A 19,145-nucleotide genomic window follows, 5' to 3' on the forward strand; every position below is an offset into this window, starting at 1 on the left:
ACTCAGAATGTTGTTGTGGGTTTTGAGAATTACTTACTCTATTTACACTCCTGAAATAAACAGGAGGAATAAAACTACTCATTGGTGGAGTATAACCAGGAGGAAGGCCATAAGGAGGCCATCCAATGGTTAATGGAGGCTGGACTGGTGGTAAGTTACCACGTGGACGAATATTACATCCAACATTTTCAGTTTGTATGCTAGTAACCACCGTACTTTCACTTACAACCACACCCTCCGAACGTGAAGTAACATCCGCAGATTGCACAGTTACTGGTATGCTGTCATTGGTGGACGAACCACCATTCACATTTGACAATTCATCAGCCATATGAATAATCTTTCCACTTCTCAATTGCATACACCAAATGAAACCAAAAAATTATTTGACACACTTAAATTTAAAACTGTCTCACTGGGCATGCCAATTTGTTTTGTTGATTTTTAGCAAATCGATGGTGGTTCGATTCTAATGGTCTAGGAGCGAAACCTACTCCTCTTTTGTAGGTACCAGTTCTATAAGTGCATCAAAGTGTCTTGAATTAGATGAGTATTAAAACAGGAAATAAGTTCGAAAAGTGCAAAAAGGATAAAAGAAGCGTAAAAGAAAAGATTTGAAAAGTAAACTGACTGAAATCAAAATGACTTGCTGAATTATAAAAAAAATAATAAAAATACATTCGATGGAATCAAAGGACTTTCAACATGAAAATTAAAGGTACTGAAACATAAATTGAGCAAAGAAGTAAAAGAAACTTTGAATGTAAATTTCGCAATAAAATTAAAGGATGCTTTAAAGATAAATTTGACAAGGAAAAGTAAAGTTTACAGAAATTGTAAATGGAAAATTAAAGACAATGGAAGGAACCTTACAGAAATCGAAGTCGAATGCAGACTCAGAAATTCGCTGTGGATGTGAGTGTGCTTGAGTGTATTTCTGAAGAAAAGTTCCAACTCTTATTTCCTAAAACTTATTAATATTTATAACCTATATCTATAACTGATCCTTAATTACACGTCGCTGCCTTGTATGCGGATTTTTAGGTAACTGTTCCTGCTCTTTTGTTAACAGACGTTACCCATAAATTCCTACCCATAAACTCCTCATTCAAAGAAAGCCTTCAACTTCTCTACTTAATGTAACCACTCAATTCTTTATTCGAACACTTGTTTGATTTACCAAGATGTCTAAGTCGAGTTCGTGTCAAACAACTTCTAATAAATGCCTGCACGTGCGTTATTTCGACCTTTGCTTCCTTCCTAACCCTTCACTAATGTTTTGAATGAGCCTAATCCTTCGAAATAATTATTTCGACTGACAACGGCAAGATATTTACATGATATAAAATAATTCTTCAAAAAAAAATTGTGAAATGGTTTTATGTTCAAATGCTATTACATAATTGTAAATTGATTATTTATTATAAAGAATTAAATAATCAATAAGTATTCGATCATTAATCAGTCTATAATATAATATGTCAATCATAATTGCACTCTATTTTATTATGTTTTCAATTATAGTAATTTCGTATTCTATCTTCAATTATATTAATTATATATTAAAATTAATTATTAAAATAAATAATCAGTATAAAATATATAATATATATTAAAAATTATATATATTGATTAATTTTTAATATATAAATAATATTATTTATTTATTTTATTTTTAATTAATAAATTTCAAAATTCTATAAAATAAAATTCTTGATTATTTTTTAGTACATAAATAATATTATTTATTTATTTTATTTTTTAGTTAATCAACCTCAAAATTCTATAAAATAAGATTCTCACATATTTGCTAATCAAACTGAATTTGATTTTCATGCTCATTATCTTTAATTATGACAATTTTCTCTCTCTTTCTATTTCTTTTTTCTCTCATTTGGCCATTTCTCTTATTCATTTTCTTTCGGGATTCATTATGCCACATTGACTTCTTTTTGTTTGCATCTATATATTATATTCTTTTCACTACATGAAAAAATACTTTTACTGATAAATTTTTAGCAACTATAATATTATTGTCATCATTTTTTTTATTTAATATAATTTTTTGTGACAATTATATATTTGTCATTATTCTATTAATTACAGTGGTAATTGCAACAATGGCCGCTAAATAATTACAATTAGACTTTTATTTTTAAGTAAAATTTTCTATTGGCTATATTATGTGAAAACAAAATAGAGACTGCCTAGTCACCAAAAAAAAAAAAAAAATAGAGACTGCCTCACCTCCTCAAATTGTCCGATCCCTGATTCTTCACACACGGTCACCACTCACACATCAGCCATTTGTACCGGCGGCTTCGTTCGTGCACACATTCCTCAAATCTTGATCTTGGTCTGCGATCTCAACAATCTCTCTCAAACACACTAACCGCTAATCTTTCACCTTCGCAACACCACAACACCACACCTCCGCGCGTGCACTGTTGCCGGTAGGTATTCTCCCTTAATTTTTTTAATTTTTGTTTTTTATTTTATATTTTTACTAATTCTAAAATTGATCAGGATTTTGTTGTTGTCGCCATTGCCAACTGTTGTTGCTATTCCTCTATTTTTTTGGTGACCAAACTTGCTGCTCGTTGCTCAGCTTGCTCTCTATAGCCGCCATTTGAAGTAGGTAAAGATTTCTATTTCTCTCTTTTTGCATCTTTTTCTTTTTATTTGTACTGGTACTTGTAACTAATTATAATTTATTTTTTTTATCGTAATTACAATTAACTGCATTTTATTTGTAATTTGTATATTGTTGGTTCTTGTAATTTTATTTGCAGTTGTTAATTTTTTGTTGTTTAACTAATTGTTTGGTTTATTAAATATTCAGAAGTCTGAGTTATCTGTTCTGTCCTTGTGATGAATACATTATAGGTTAGATTACAGTTTTTGTTATAGTGGCTTCAAGTTCGAAAAAATAAAATCTTCCTTATTTGCATATTGGTTATTTTTATTTAGACACTATCATTAGTAGATTAAATGGTGAACCTTACTCATTATTTTTTCACTCTCTCAACCTTTAAGAAGTGTCTAAAGTAGACATTTGTTTGGGTGTGTAAATAATAATTTTTCATGTAGATAATATATATTTTCTTTCAATGTTTTTTTAGGTACAACATACCACAATTGGCAAAAAGACACAAGGTGTATGTCTTAGACTTGATTGGATTTGGCTTGAGTGACGAAAAACTTATTGAATATGATGGCATGGTATGGAGGGATTAAATGGTAGACTTCGTGAAGGAAATAGTTAAAGAACCATCAGTTTTAATTGAAAATAGATAATTCACTATAATACTTGTACCAATTTTTTTTAGTAGATTGTATCTAATTTTAAATAGACACACAAGATAAATTAAGCGTTGGTAGCTGCATAGTCTTAAAAGATAACTAATGTGAAAGAGGGTTTAATAGTTTATTAATATAATTAAGAGGGAAAAATTAAAACTCACTACTACATACTTGATTTTTACTAACATTTATAAAATGTTACCAAATCATATTAAAATGTTACCTATGTATATTAGTAACATTTTACAAATGTTAAATATACCCTATATTACCAAAAAGTTTTACTAATATTTTTTTAAAGATTTAATAACATTTAGTAAAAATGTTACAATAGATCTCTATAGTAAAATTATGAGAAATGTTATAATAGACCCTTCTTAATAACACTTAAAGAAATGTTACAATAGATATATTTTGTAACACTTAGAAAAATGTTACTATAGTTATTTTTGTAACACTTAAAAAATGTTACAGTAGATATTTTATATAACACTTAAGAAATGTCACAATAACTCTTTCTAATTACACTTTAAAAAATGTTATAATAGATCTTCTATAGCAATACTCTAATAAATGTTACAAAAAGATCTTCTTTGTTAACAATAAAAAAATATTACAATATATCTTTAATAACATTTAAATGCACAAAATATTGAATTAAGATATTTTTCTTCAATTACATATTCTACACCCACTTTACAAATTAAACCCAAGATATTTAAACACTAAATTTGGTCCAATAAGTCAATTTTCCTATTTCTTCAATATGCTTACATTGCATAAACTTTTCCTACAGTAAAGATTAGTTTGACTACATATAAATATTTACAAGTAACAAAATAATAAAATTCATACTAATATTAACTTGAAGAATTCAAGTGCTCCCTATTTGTCATCTAACAGCACAAGATAACACCAATTAACATACTAATTTTACATTAATATCATTCTCTTATATAACTGGACAGCAACCAGAAAATTTCTCACGTTTTCGAAGTACTGATATGCCGATAATAGTGCCCCATCCAGGATCAATGCAGAATCAATAGGACTCTCCACAACCTTAAAATGAAGAACACATTATAGACATTAGTAAATACTAAACAAACAATACGAGAAAAGTGAGTAAATTAAACTCTTCCTCAGAGTGTTCAGTTGGTAAATCTTTACCTGCAACAACTTTAACCATTTTTCTAATCCACCCTGCTGCTTCATATCTTCTAGATGCTACATATCAATGATTTTCTATTTGAGAATTCAGAATAACTCATACAAAATCCAGATATGCAACCGTCACAGAGATAAAGATGATAAATCAATACATTAATAGAGATAAAGATATGCAAACCATGAATTTTACAATCAGGTAAGGAACAATAAGCTGCTTACAGTATTATTTTCAGATGGACGTGATGGGCGAGGATTCACCTTGAATAATAATTCCTTAGTTTCATGTCATAGCAAAAGCATTAAATACTATCAACCGACATATTAATGGTTCCATCTTACCTTGCTCATATTCTTGAACTCTCCTATCAACCTCTTCGACATCTGTTGACTGCCTTAGAATTTCTTCAACTTTAGTTCCTGCAAAGACGATTCGTTTAGTTCACATTTTTCTCTTTCCCAATGACCAGTTAAGTGCATTTCTATTTTCCAACATGGCTTTGCAATATATATGAATCATAGAATATCAACTTAACTAAGAAAACAAAACTAAACATCTAAATCCAAAAATTTGAGACAAGGACGATGAAAATTGAAATGAAATTTGGTTGCACTAGATACTTGTTTGAAGATACTCTAGAAATCGAAGAGCTTTTTCAAGGAAAGAAAGACCTTCATCAATATCTTCCAGTGCTAGAAGAATTGGCCTTCCAACAACCAAAGACTTAACTGGACGCTTGTCCCTCCCTAGAAGCAGTGCAAAGAATATAGACAAATCAGGATGGCAGAAACTTTCTATCAGAACAAGAAAAGAATATTTCTAATGATGAAGGGGCAGGGGAAGGTTCAGAAGCTTGCAGAAATAACCCAAAATTGCAAAATCAACATACAACTAAAATATGTTAATATAATTTTTCAGAAAAATCAACATACAACAAAACCTGAAAAAAGAAAAAAAGGTTTGATGTTTTCTGAATTTCTTCTGTATTTTCTTCTTAATCTAGTTACATGACATCTCCTACTAGTTAAATTGTACATAGTGAATTGATTTTCTATCAATAAAATTATTATAGATAAGAGTTTATAAGAAGATAGGCTTTACTACATCTATTGGATTAAATAAAATAAAATAAGTAACTACAACTATTGGATTAAAGGGTATACAATCAAAGAAAAATAAAATAAAATAAGTAACTACAACAGTCATTAATTTATTCATATCATATCATTGTAAGCGTAAAGTCCCTCTAGTTTATCTTATGGATGGGCTTTGATTATGGTACTTCAACTATATATGCTATTTGCTATGACTATCACAAGCCAATGACAATGCATTATAATTTATACCTTATCGTATACTTGCCTTCTTTAGTGGACAATAATTATTTAAAAAGGAAAAAAGAAGGAATTTTTATGCAGAGAATTTTTATCACAATTCAACTCTGAATCTAATATTTTTATCGCAATTCAACTCTGAATCAAAGCACACCTCAATATCTTAGTTCAAGCAGTCCTAGCCCTGCTTTAACACCTTCACCTAATTCAAATGCCAAAACAAAATCTTAGGAAGAGGTATGTGTATGTGGTATGAAGATAGGGATGGAGAACTCTTGTATGGGAATTGAAGCCTATAATGGCAAATTCTAAGACAAAAAAATGAGGAACTTTCAGCAGTAAAAAAAAGATTTAAATGGGGCCAAAAAAAGTTACATATTAGAGGACTAGTCCATTTTGGTTTGTAGAAATAAACCTAAGCAAGTAATGAAAGCATATGAAATAAAGATACTACATATTATGAAAGGTCTCAAAAAGAGAGAATACCATAAAAGAGATGTGAATTATTATGAAAGGTAACAAATCAAGTATGTAGCTGCAACTTTATTTATTCTCAGTGGTCCAAAGTGGAAAAAATTGAATCAGAGAGAAGGTGTGAGAAATTATATGCCTTTATTCTACCGTGTTGTTTCAAGAAATTATATGCCTTCTAATAACTAATAAGTTTTGGACAACTCATACCATGGTTAAAGTCATCAGTTGCAGCCTGGAGTTCAGAGAGAGTGAAATTCTTCCATGAAGATTTGAAGTTGGCAAACTCAGAGTCAAAAGAAGAAAGAATGAGATCCTCTCTAACCCTCTTACTCTTCCTTCTACTTAACTTAGAAACATCCTTCTTAAGAGGGTGAAATGGTTGAAATGGCATCTGTGGGCCTTTCTTGAGAAGCTTGAAGAAACCATGCCATTGGTTGTTAGCATTAGAACCACCACTTCCTAGTAGAGCCTCAGAATCAGAAGTGCTTGCTTAACAAGTGTTATAACCATTTCTTTCATATATACTATTATATATATCTCTATAAATTCATCTATCATTGATCTCGTACGTACGAAAAACTAAGGGATACATATCTTGGTATGCAAATTAATATAAAAACTTGTAGTATACTTCAATAATTAGCTTTTATATACGTATTTTATTATTTAAGTACTTGTAGGCACTAAGTATAATAATTTAGACTTGATGTAGAAAATCAAAAAAGAAAAAAAATAATTATCTACTGGAGGAGTCAGTCATGTGTATGTACCTAGCAAGGGACCAATTAAAAATGATGAAACTCATCTTGTATGTCTTTCAATTTGGATTTAATGATTAATGAGTACATACAAAATGGATTAGCCATCTAGAAGCCTAGATAATTAAGCATACAGACAATGCTGGAGGTTATGTGTAAGTGGAAACCCACACTTAAGTAAGTCTTTTCCAAAGAAAGGGAAATTCATCGCCACTCTTATCCACAGTCACATGCATGCCGTTCCTTTTTTTTTTGAGACATTTCTTCAAACACCTTAAATGCACTCCCAAAAACCCAAAGAACTTTCATAAAAAAATTTATACTAAAAAAATTTGGATTCATTGTCAAACACACCATATGTATTTATTCCCATTTTAATAATATAATAGTAACAAGTGCCGACTGAAGCGACTTGAACTTCAAAAATCTGATTTCAATATCAATTCAGAAAATGAGAAGTACTCACTGAAACATTCCTTAGGATTTGCACTTCCAAGCCGGATCCCCTACAATTTTTATTTTAGTACATTCTCAAGTTAGCCAAACACAGAGTATGAAAAATTTAGCAGTGAAGAATGAGATTTAATACTACATAAAAATTGTGTGCGGGGGTTAGGTCCGGACATTGAGCATCCAAAAAATAAATAACACTAAAATAACACTATATTTACATGAGGATAAGGAAAGGGTTACTATATTTACCGACAAATAATGTAGAAATCACTTTTCGATAGCTCACTAACTAGTGTAGATTTTCCCTAACAAGTATGTAATAAAGGCATTTAGTGATGGTTCTAACTTCTAAATGCAACACATAGCAAAAACAAATAAACTTAGACCACTTACAGCATTTGTATAGACAATAACAGCAACAACAGCTAAGCCATGTCCAAATGAACCTCCATGCCTCTTGCGACTAACACCTTATTCTATTAAAGATCTCAGCATTTAACTTGTTTATCATTACCAGTAGAGATTTTTGTGTAATTAAATACTAGAACTGTTATAGTCAAATGGAAAAATAGAATGAATAATAATTAAAAAATAAGTGTAATTAAACTCATTTATACCTAAATTCAAAACCTAAATTCAAATAAACAACTTAATTAAAACCTAAATTCAAAACCTAACTACTAAATAACCAATTAAAAACCTAAATTAACTAATAATTATACATCAAATTAATTACATATTAATTATCAAGTAAATATTAAAGAAGATTGAAAGAGCAAGAAGATAACTGAACTGGAACTCACCAAGCCGTGAATTGAGTAAAGGATGGAACCGCTGAGAAGACGACTTCGCATGGAGAAGACGATGGCGCAGGCGAGAAGAGGACAGTGCAACGACAGTGCAGGCGACAAGAGGATGAACCAGACGTGAGAAATTAGATATGCATGATTCAGATATGGATCAAAATCAGTAAGAAAAGAAAGAACACGAAAAGAGGTTCTTCTTCTTCTCCATTAGACTCACCTCAAAACAGAGAACAACAAATGTAACCCTAGAATTTGTTAAAACGAGAGAGAGATTCAAGGAGCGGAGGAGCACGATCGAGAGTGCCAGTGAGATTGAGAGTGAGAGTGAGAAGGAGAACGAGATTTGGAGTGATGTTGAGAGCGCTAGCAGGTTCCCCAATCTTTCTTCCACCCCAGCCATTAGGTTAGGTCTCCGTTTTGATTTCTAGAGTGTTATTACTGTATTTCTTCAACCTTTTTCAGCCACGATTTGTTTTCTTCAATTTGTTATTACTGACCATGGAATAGGTAACATTTTTGAAGTTTTTAAAAAAAATTATATATATTTATTAACATTTCATTATAAATGTTACCTTATATATAATTTTATAATAATCACTAACACTTTAACAAATATTAAGCAATAAATGTTACCAAATATTCATAATGTAGTAGTGACTATCCCTGGCATCCCACTTTATGAAGAAATTTTTTTCCAAGTTCATAATAAGGTTTTTTTTTTTGGGTATGGAAGTAAAAGTAGTGATATACTCTAATATTGTAATTTTTTGTATTTTTTAAAATTGTGAAAGGTACATGATGAATGAATTTTATGCGGTTTAGAATTCACAAATAAATCTTTGTTGCAAGTATAGTTTCTAAACCAACAAATAATCCTCTCATACAAAAGATTGTTTGTCACAAGTAACAAACCCCTAAAATTAATAACCGAAGTATTCAAACCTCGGGTCGTTCTCCCTAGGAAGTGCAATAAAGTGTTCTTGTTATTGGTTATGAGGTATGTTTTGGGATTTTTGAATTAAGAGACAAGAAATGTAAATGGCAAAGGAAATAAACTAACAACTAGAAAGGCTCTTGGCAAGGTATGAGAACTAGAAGTCCTATCCTAGCTGTCATTATCAATTGTGATGAGAATTATCCATTGCTCCCACTTAGTTAACCTCTAACCATGGAGGAAAGTCAAGTGGATGGATTAACTTGATTCCACAAGTCCTAGCCTAATCATAATGAAAGACTAGCTTTAGTAGCATTCAAGTCAATTAGTAACTTCTAATTATCAATCAACAAAGGAATTAGATAACTCAAGAGTCACTAATTACTCTACATAGGCCAAGAGGAGGAAAATCTATACTAAAATCCAACCAAGCATTTCATCAAACACTTGGAAGGCATAAAAGGAAAGTAAAAGGAATTAAACAACAACAAAGCAATTCAACAATAAAGGAACATGAATCATAAATTGCATTAAAAGAGAAATAGAAGAAACAAAAGTGTATCAACATATAGAGAATTACAAGAATTAAATGCTAAACTAGAGAGAGGAGATGTCGAAGAACAAGAATTACAAAAGGAAAAGTAAATCAAAGCATGAAATTAACCTAGATCTAAGAAATCCTAATCTAGATCTAACCTAATCCTAATTCTAGAGAGAAGTGAGAGCTTCTCTCTCTAAAACTAACTTTCCCTCCAAAACTTAAACTAAACTAAAACTAATGTGTTCAATAGTTGTGATTCCCCTTCAGTCCTTGGGTTGAATAGCATCAGAGATGAGTTGGATTTGGGCCTGGGAAGCCCAGAATTCGTCCACAGCGTTTTGCCTTTAAGTGAGTGACGTGCGAGCATCGATGCGTACGCACCATATATGCGTACGCGTCGCTTGACAATTCCCTATCTACGTGTATGCGCCATGTACGTGTACGCGTCGCCATGCGACGTCACAATCCACGTGTGCACGTCTGGTGCGCGTGTGCGTCGATCTCAACATCCTAAATCCTTATTTCTTCATGAGTTCTCCTCTTGCATGCTTTTCCTCTCCATCATTTTGATCCATTCATAGCCTTATCAATCCTGAAATCACTAGCTAACATATCAAGGCATCTAGTGGAATCAAAGGTGAATCAAGATTAGCAATTAAGGGCCTAAAAAGCATATTTTCACACTTAAGCACAAATTAGGAGACACTCATGAAACCATGCTATTTCATTGAATAAATGTGGGTAAAAGGTCATAAACTCTCCTAAATTAATGACAAGATAAACCCTAAAAATGGGGTTACACAAATCGGAGGGTCCGATTTCTATACCTCAAAATTTTTAATTTTTTTAACACAAATCGGACGGTCCGATTTCTGTACTTCTCACAAATTAGACGGTCCGATTTGTGTACCTCTATAAATTAGATGTCCGATTTCTGTAACTCTAAAAATCGGATGGTCCGATTTCTACTTCTCTAATTAAACGGTTCCACATTTGAGAATAACACCCCAACAGTCCATATTTTAAAAAAGAACACCATTGCTACTCCAATATCAAAAATAAAAGGTTCTCATAATAACCCAAGCCAGCCACGGCACCTGTACTGTGGTTTAGGATTTTAGGTTGCTTATGTTTAGTATCTCATACCAAATAGTAGTACAGCAAGATATTTACATGATATAAAATTCTTCAAAAAAAATTGTAAAATGGTTTAATATTCAAATGCTATTTATATAATTGTAAATTGATTATTTATTATTAAAAAATTAAATAATCAATAAATATTTAATTATTAATTAGTCTATAATATAATATGTTAATTGCATTCTATTTTATTATATTTTTAATTATAGTAATCCCATCTTTCTATTTTCAATCATATTAGGTATATATTAAAATTAATTATTAAAATAAATTATCAATATAAAATACATATTAAAATTATCATAGCTTCCTCTAGGATTATATATTTTGGAGTATGAATAATTTTGTTGTGGCCTAGAAGAGTTCATGAAATCAACTTTTTCCACTTGTCGTTGATTTATGTTGTAATTGTCATAGCTTCCTCCAAAGTTATCTCCCTCATACATGTCATAAGCTGGGATTTGGGTGTTGATTGCTGAAACTTGCATCCCCCCACTTGCTTGGTCAGTGTTGCTAATTGCAGAGAGGTGAGCTGCATTTGTTGAGCCATGAGCTTGTTCTGTTCCATGAGAGCATCCAAAGTTTCAAGCTCCATCACTCCCCTCTTCATGTTCATGTTTCTCTCCAAAAAATAGAAATATTGGTTGTTAGCCACAATATCAATGAGATCTATTGCTTCTTCAAGAGTCTTCATATAGAGTGAGCCCCCTGCGGAGTTATCCAGTGAGTTCCTTGAGGCTTGAGTTATGCCTTCATAGAAGATTTGTAGTTGAACCCAATCAGAGAACATGTTTGGTGGGTATTTTCTCAGCAATCCTTTGAATCTTTCTCATGCTTCATAGAGTGATTCTCCCTCAAGTTGCTTAAATGTCTGAACTTCAGTTCTAAGCTTGATGATCCTTTGAGGGGGGAAGAATTTAGTCAAGAACTTGTTGACTAAATCCTCCCAAGTAGCAATACTCTCTTTAAGAAAAGTCTCCAACCATTGAGTTGCTCCATCTCTAAGAGAGAAAGGAAACAAGAGCAGTCTATAGGTGTCTTGTGGAACAGTATCACAGATTCTGAGTAAAATGAACAAGTGTTGATTCAGATCTTCTTGAGCACCCCTTTAAATTGACAATTCTGCTGGACTAGGGTGACAAATTGGGACTTGAGCTCAAAATTATTGGCATGCACATTAGGAGTGAGAATGCTACTGCCACAATTACCAGGATTAGGATCGGTGTATGAACCTAATGTCCTTCTAATGGGGCATTAGCATTATTGTTGCCAATTTCAACATTGTGATCATGATTAACTTTCTCATCCATGTTGTGTTCTGAATCCACTTTCTCAAATTCCTCAAGAAGTTGTTTACCTCTTGCTTCTCTTTTTAATCTCCAAAGAGTTCTTTCTAGCTCTGGATCATAAGATGTTGATTCACCTCTACAACCACCTTGCATATACAAAAACAACCAAAACCAAGAATTAAGGCTCACTCTATTATAAAGTTTGGTTAGAGTCAAATGATGCAAAATATCAAACAATTAGTTTGCTAAGTGAAATGAATATATATATATATATATATATATATATATATATACAATAAACAGGTGAATGGCATCAAATGTAAAAATAAAATAAGTGAAATAAAAATAAGCTAAGTAACCAAATAGAAGAAAAATGTTTAATCTAGGTAACCAACTAACTTAGTCACTGTTAATCTAAATCAATCCCCGGCAACGGTGCCAGAAAGTTGATACGGATTTGATAAACAATATCCATCGGTAAGTGCACCGGGTTGTAATCAAGTAATAACTCACTATGAGTGAGGTTGATCCTACAAGGATTGAAAGATCAAGTAACTTTAATTAACTGGCTATTCTAGTTAAACAAGCAATTGGATGAGGTTTGATCAAATCTTAGTTACTTGACAGTAAAGTAAATTGTGGAAAACTAAATAACAAGAAAATAAATGACTGAAAGTAAAGAGCGAGAATGTAAATAACTGAAATTTAAAGTGCATAAACTTAAATTGCAATAATGTAAATGCGGAAAATTAAATGACAATGTAATTAAAGTGCTAGAATGTAAAGGAATTAAAGGCAATGAACATTAAACAAACACAAGTAATTAAGAAGGGAAGCTGAAGCAAGTAATTAGAACGAAAAATTGAAATACGTGAAGAAGTGATATGGAATTAAATCATTAGGGATTAGAGATGTTGATTCCTCCTGAATCAATAATTCTCAACTTCTTCTCAATCATGGAAAGTAGATCCATGGCAGATCGTAAGTAATTAATTCCAATCTTTTGGTAATTCAATTTCTCTTAACATAATCAATCACCAATCTCTTGATCTAATTGCTCATGAGAAGAGGTGAAGTTCAATTTCTGATCCCAAGCCACACAACCCTCAAGATCTTAATTCAGAGTGATTACATGTCACATATCAAGCTCTGAATTATCAATCAAGAGAATTGTTTGAGTAGAGTCTTAAACTGAATTACTTTGAATCTTTTCTCAAGCTCATAATAGAATTAAAATAGATCTAATCCCTCTCTGGATAGAACTAGATCTTTGAAGACCAAAGACTCTCTCTTAGATGAACAATACTTGAATTCAGAAGAAGAATAATAACATCAATTTATTTAAAATACAACAGAGTTCCTCTTCCCAATGAATGGGGGATTAGTAACTCAGGGCTTAGTTACAGAATGCTTCACAAAAATGGAAAATATTAAGAACTGGAAGAAAATAAGAAGTAAAAAGCAAAACTAAAGGCCAAGCAAAAAGTGAAGTATAATCCAAAGCCAAAAGTCCCCCTCTCAAGTTCTAACCCTCTCTTATTTATACTATTTCTGCTCCTCAAGTCCTTTTGAAGTTCGCTTCTAGGTTAGATCTTGTTGGGCTTGAATCAGAAGCCTTTCTTCAGGCCTAGGCATTAATAGCTTCACGCGTACGCACAACACATGCGTACTGCAAGATTCCCTGTTATGTGTACACGCAACCCACGCGTATGCAAAAACTCCACTTCACGCGTACGCGCAGTCCATGCGTACGCATGAGAACTAAATTTCCCAACCCCAAAGTCATCGCAGACGTTACTTGTAGAGGGCGCCAGTGGTCTTTGGTGTTAACAATGCCCAACAATGCTTCCAGGGACAGATTCTCACCTCACACGTACGCGAAGCCTTTGCGTACACATGACCTTTATCGTAGGCGTCATCTCGAGGGAGCGCCAGTAATGTTTGGCATTGGTAACGCCCAAGTCCATGCTCCAGGGAACTCAGTAGTGTGGAAGACATTACTTGAAAGGGTGCCAGTTGTTCTTGGCATTGGTAACACCTAGTTTCACAACTCCAAGAGCACTCTTGTGGCCAAGGTGTTGTTTTGGAAGGGCACCAGTTGTATATGGCATTGACAACACCTAATGCCACCATTGCCAGCGTTGTTTGGGCTAACGCCTCTTGTTATGGGCATTGACAATGCCCACTATCTTCCAGAGTTGGCATTTTTTTTTGATGATGCCCTTGTACCTTGGCATTACCAATGCCCAAAATTGGTATGCTCTAGGTGTCAGAGTGTGTCGAAGGCGTTACCCTTGAGGGCGCTTCTATTGTGGGTGTTAACAACGCCTTGCTCAGTTACTTCCATGCATGCTTTGCTTCACATTGATTTCCTATGGACCATTAAACAAAATAAGGTGCATCAAAGTTTGATATTCCATGAATTAATACAAGATGAACTAAGATATTTAAATGCAACACAATCCTCTTGATTATACATTCACTTAGTATCATTCATTATATCAAATTTGACTTGTATATTCATGGAGTAACCACAAATTCAATTCATGTTTAATGATCTGCAAATTCAATTCATGCAAGGATAGTTCATGAAGTCACTCATTTATTTGCTATAACGCATGAAAATAAACTAAAAATTCACTAAACTAGCCAGTTAAACTAGCTAAGATGCTCACGCATCAATACTTGATATTTGGTATGATTAGATTGACATGGAGTAGCTTGAATACTTGGTTTAGTTTGGTGCGGAATTGAGTGCACCATTTGACTGAAGGAGGATTTTCGATGAGGCTTGGTTGCGTTGATTAAAGCTTGGGTGTGATCGTAGAGGAGTTTCAAAATATTTGAGAAATTGCCGTCAACGAAGGTACCGATTTTATTTTCGGGTAAACATTATGTACCACTATGTGAAAACCTAGGTTAGATGACCCTATGTCAGTGATGAATTGGAATAATTAATGTGGTTGATATTGATGGTTTAGTGTGAAAAATTAATGTTGGTCGATGGTTGCATGATGATGTGTTGTGGCATGATTTTGAGAATTTGAGTATTGATGACCAATATATATATATATATATATATATATATATATATATATATATATATATATATATATATGTAAGATTACATTGGACTCAAATTGTGGTTTGAAATCTTATTATGGATAATCATATGGAAATTTGGGCGAAAACTGTGATCGGGTGAGATACACCTTTTTGGTATGTTATAAGCCTCAATTGAGGTAATAAAAAATGTTAATTGTGTTGTGGTGTATTGGTGCACGAAATTGACTCCTCAATATTCGCACAGATAGACCGGCAAGTGCACCGAGTCATCCAAGTAATACCTCAAGTGAGTGAGGATCGATCCCACGGAGATTGTTGGATTGAACAAGCAATGGCTATCTTGTAGATCTTAATTAGGTGGATAGAAAATATAGTTGTTTTGTGAAACACAAAAACAAAATAAATAAAGTGTTACTGGACATGTGTGAAATCAATGATAAGAGAACGGTTGAGGCTTCGAAGATGTTTCCTCTTTCTGGATCAACTTTTCTCACTATCTACTTCAACTTCCGATGATTCATTCCATGGCAGTATGTAAGTGACTAATGCTAGGTCAGTGGTCATTAATCTCCCCTGCTTCAGATCAAATTCCAGGTCAATGGTCATCCAATCTAAACGGGGGTGAAGCTCCTGCAGTCCATTTCCTTGGTGATCCTAGTCAAAACACCACAGATAAGGTTGGATCTTCCGGATCAGAGAATGCTGCCTTCTGATTCTAGCCTCTACCACAAAGGCCCTAATCGCCCTGTACCTCGGCTGAACTGATGTCTTGAGAAGTCCCCAACAAAGTCGTGGATTAGCCGTCTAAGAGATGTATAATCAAGCTTGTGGTTCAAAACTATCCCATCAAGGACTCGCAAGAACCCATATAGAATAGGGATGACGGTCAAGTTACACTCCCAATTCATTAGGATGAAGAACGAAGATACATCTTAGAATAGAATCAAACATAGATTGAAATAGAATAGTGATATTAGTAATCCATAATAATCAGTAGAGCTCTTAGCCTTAACTTAGGAGGTTAATGACTCATACTGTACAATAAAATAATGTCATTTGAAAATATGGCATAAGGTGTACTGAACAAGGGTGATCCTTGTTCTATATATACTAATCTAATAACTAAGAATTACAGAAATACGATAAACTAGTCTTATAGTGCAAAAATCCACTTTCCAGGCCCACTTGGTGAGTGTTTGGGCTGAGCTTGGAGTGTCTCTTTGTGCTAGGACTCCTTAGGGGCATTGAATGCCAGCTTGGGACTCCTATTTGGGCGTTGGATGCCAGCTGCTCCCTTTTGGGCGTCCAATGCCAGAAAGAGGGTGGAATACTGGCATTGAACGCCAGTTTCGGACCTCTATTTCCAGAGAAAAGTAGAAACTATCATATTTTTCTAGAAAGCCCTGGATGTCAGCTTTCCATAGCCGTTAAGAGCACACCATTTGGACCTCTACAGCTCCAGAAATGCTCCTTTGAGTGCAGGAAGGTCAGATCCTGACAACATCTGCAGTCCTTTCTCTGTCTCTGAATCAGACTTTTTCCAAAGTTCCTCAATTCCAGCCAGAATTTACCTGAAATCACATGAAAACACACAAACTCAAAGTAAAATCCAAAAATATAAAATTTTCACTAAAACCTATGAAAACATAATAAAACTTAATCAAAACATAACAAAAAGTATATAAAAATGATGCCAAAAAGCGTATAAAATATCCGCTCATCATGTATTTTGTGTCAGAGTCCGTAATTGTATGAATAGAGGATTAAGAATGAGGTAATGTTGAGGTATTGATGGAAATTTGTTGATTTGATGCATATGAGAAATGATATGATTTTTGGTAATGAAAATTATGTTTGGTAAGGAATTGAGTGTTTCGGTAAGTTGAGAAAATTCAAATGATAGGAAGGATTTGATTGATATGGAGGTTAAGATGAAACGAGGTTGTGGTGTTGATTTCAAAGGGAAAGATGTGAGAAAACTAGGTTTTAAATTAAGCAGAATTTTGGGTAAAAGTGAAATTTTGGCCAACTTCGATGGGCCATAACTTGTTGTTTGGAGTTTAGAATTGAGTGAAACTTATTTTAAATTAAAAATGGTGATGAGAGCTTTAAAACCGTCAAAAAATAAAAGAAAAATGAATTTTGTAGGAAAAGTTATGAACGTTTGAAAATTGATGTCGAAAACTGAAAATTACAGATTCTACAGCACACTAGAAAACTTTTTGATGTATGTGTGTGCACAGGGCTGTGTGTTCGCACAAGAAGAAAAAAATTCACTTGTGTACACGTACAAGGTGGTGCGTACGCACCACTCTGAGAAGCTTGCTGATCTGTGCGTGCGCACAGTGACAGATCCAGAAAATTTTAGTAATGGGACAAAAATAATATATAAAAATAATAAAAATTTAACATAAATATGTCTAGATATTGAAAAATCAAAATATATTAGCCAAACTTTAAATAATTTAATTAACACATCAAAAAAATATATTAATTTAAAAGTATTTTTTCGTTAAATACTCTCTATATCCATCAACTCACATTTTATTGATTATTTTTTATATAATACAAAAAGTTATAGCTCAATAATTAAAGAATCTGTAAAGAAAATATAAAATTAAAGAAAAAAAACACAAAAATAATTACGAAAAAATAAAATTTAACTCAAATAATCACATTTTTTTATATATAAATATAAATAATTTCTTTTTTTATTAAGTAATTATTCAAATATTTATGTCATTTAATTGCAAAGTTGACACTCTATAATATTCATAGTAAATTTTTTTAATGAAAATAATTATTATACATAATACCAAAACTAAATTAAATAAATAGTAAAAATAAATAAATGATATATAATATATATTATCTCAAATTAATTAAAAAACTATTAAATACTAACAATGCCATTTTTATTTGATAAACTAAATTTGATTTTGGATAATTAATTAATTAAGTTATTATTACTATTTAATCAAGCATATTTATTTTTTAAATATAAATAGATTAAATTTATATAATTCAATAATTTTTTATCATTGTGTTATTAATTAATAACCTAGATTTTTCACACATATATTTAAAAAAAATTAAACATGGGGCAAACCTATTATTTTAAAGGGGCATTTGATACTTATGTGTACTTATTATTTGTTTATAAACATTTAATGGGGCAATTGCCCCCACATAATTGTAAGTAAATCCGTCCCTACGTGCACACAAAGGTGTGCATGTGCACACGACCTGTTTAGCTTTTTCGACAAACTTGTAACCCTCTGTAATTTTCGTATGTTATCTGATAACCAATTTTTAAACTTTGAAAAGACAATGGGTATATCTAATAAATTAAATTGAATTAATTCCCTGATTAACACTTGGTTAACCGGATGAAAATATTGTAGGGACGGTGATTCGTCCCGCCCAAAGTGAGGAAGGTGGCGCTGTTTCGCTCACGAGATAATGAAATTGATAAATTGATAAAGAGAATTGAATCAATTTTTATTAAATTGATTTAAGTCAATGATTTTGATTGAATGTGGTCTGAAAAACTAAATTGATAAGGTCAGAGGTTTGTCCCCCATGAGTGGCAAGGTCGTGGGTTTCATTCCACTTGCGTATTGATTTAGCACCTACACCGGACAAGAATGGTGGTTCCATGCCACTTGTCCATTTTTGCGGTGGGATGTGGGGATGTTGGTTTTGTCCTGCCAACGGTGAGAACGGTGGCGTTGTCTTCCTCACGAATAGGCAAGTTGAGGATGAAAGATTTTATCTCTTGTAGTGGAGGACTAGTTTAAGGTTGAGAATTTTCTCTCTTGTTGCATCAGGAGATTGTATAGAAGGTTGAAGATTCCTTTCGATTCAATTTCTAAC

The 19,145-nt window shown here is 32.5% G+C and overlaps 1 protein-coding gene and 1 long non-coding RNA gene across 15 annotated transcripts; one reads left to right on the top strand and one right to left on the bottom strand.

The window, feature by feature from the left end:
* The first annotated feature begins 1,909 nt into the window (after nt 1-1,909).
* On the top strand, nt 1,910-3,380 carry LOC112776681 (uncharacterized). The gene is made up of 3 exons (XR_003190124.3): nt 1,910-2,453; nt 2,527-2,638; nt 3,123-3,380. It is a non-coding gene; the product is annotated as an uncharacterized lncRNA (long non-coding RNA).
* Nucleotides 3,381-4,033: 653 nt separating this feature from the next.
* LOC112776506 (uncharacterized) lies at nt 4,034-8,798 on the bottom strand. 14 transcript variants are annotated; one of them, XR_011877078.1, is made up of 9 exons: nt 8,514-8,797; nt 8,294-8,336; nt 6,487-6,738; nt 5,960-6,007; nt 5,143-5,217; nt 4,813-4,890; nt 4,693-4,731; nt 4,474-4,530; nt 4,034-4,365 (listed from the first exon to the last, which is right to left on the bottom strand). XR_011877078.1 is itself a non-coding variant. In XM_025820690.3 (7 exons), the coding sequence occupies exons 1-7, from the start codon at nt 8,694-8,696 to the stop codon at nt 4,346-4,348; spliced, it is 708 nt and encodes a 235-aa protein (XP_025676475.1). In that variant the 5' UTR covers nt 8,697-8,792; the 3' UTR covers nt 4,034-4,345. The 14 variants fall into 14 exon arrangements, 4 of the variants coding, with proteins under 4 accessions (XP_025676475.1, XP_025676477.1, XP_025676476.1 ...); XR_011877075.1 differs by lacking the exon at nt 4,693-4,731; XR_011877077.1 differs by having other exon boundaries at nt 4,693-4,890.
* Between the last annotated feature and the right edge of the window lie 10,347 nt (nt 8,799-19,145).

This window comes from Arachis hypogaea, chromosome 19 (genome assembly GCF_003086295.3).
Source record: "Arachis hypogaea cultivar Tifrunner chromosome 19, arahy.Tifrunner.gnm2.J5K5, whole genome shotgun sequence".
NCBI classification, from domain to species: Eukaryota; Viridiplantae; Streptophyta; class Magnoliopsida; order Fabales; family Fabaceae; genus Arachis; species Arachis hypogaea.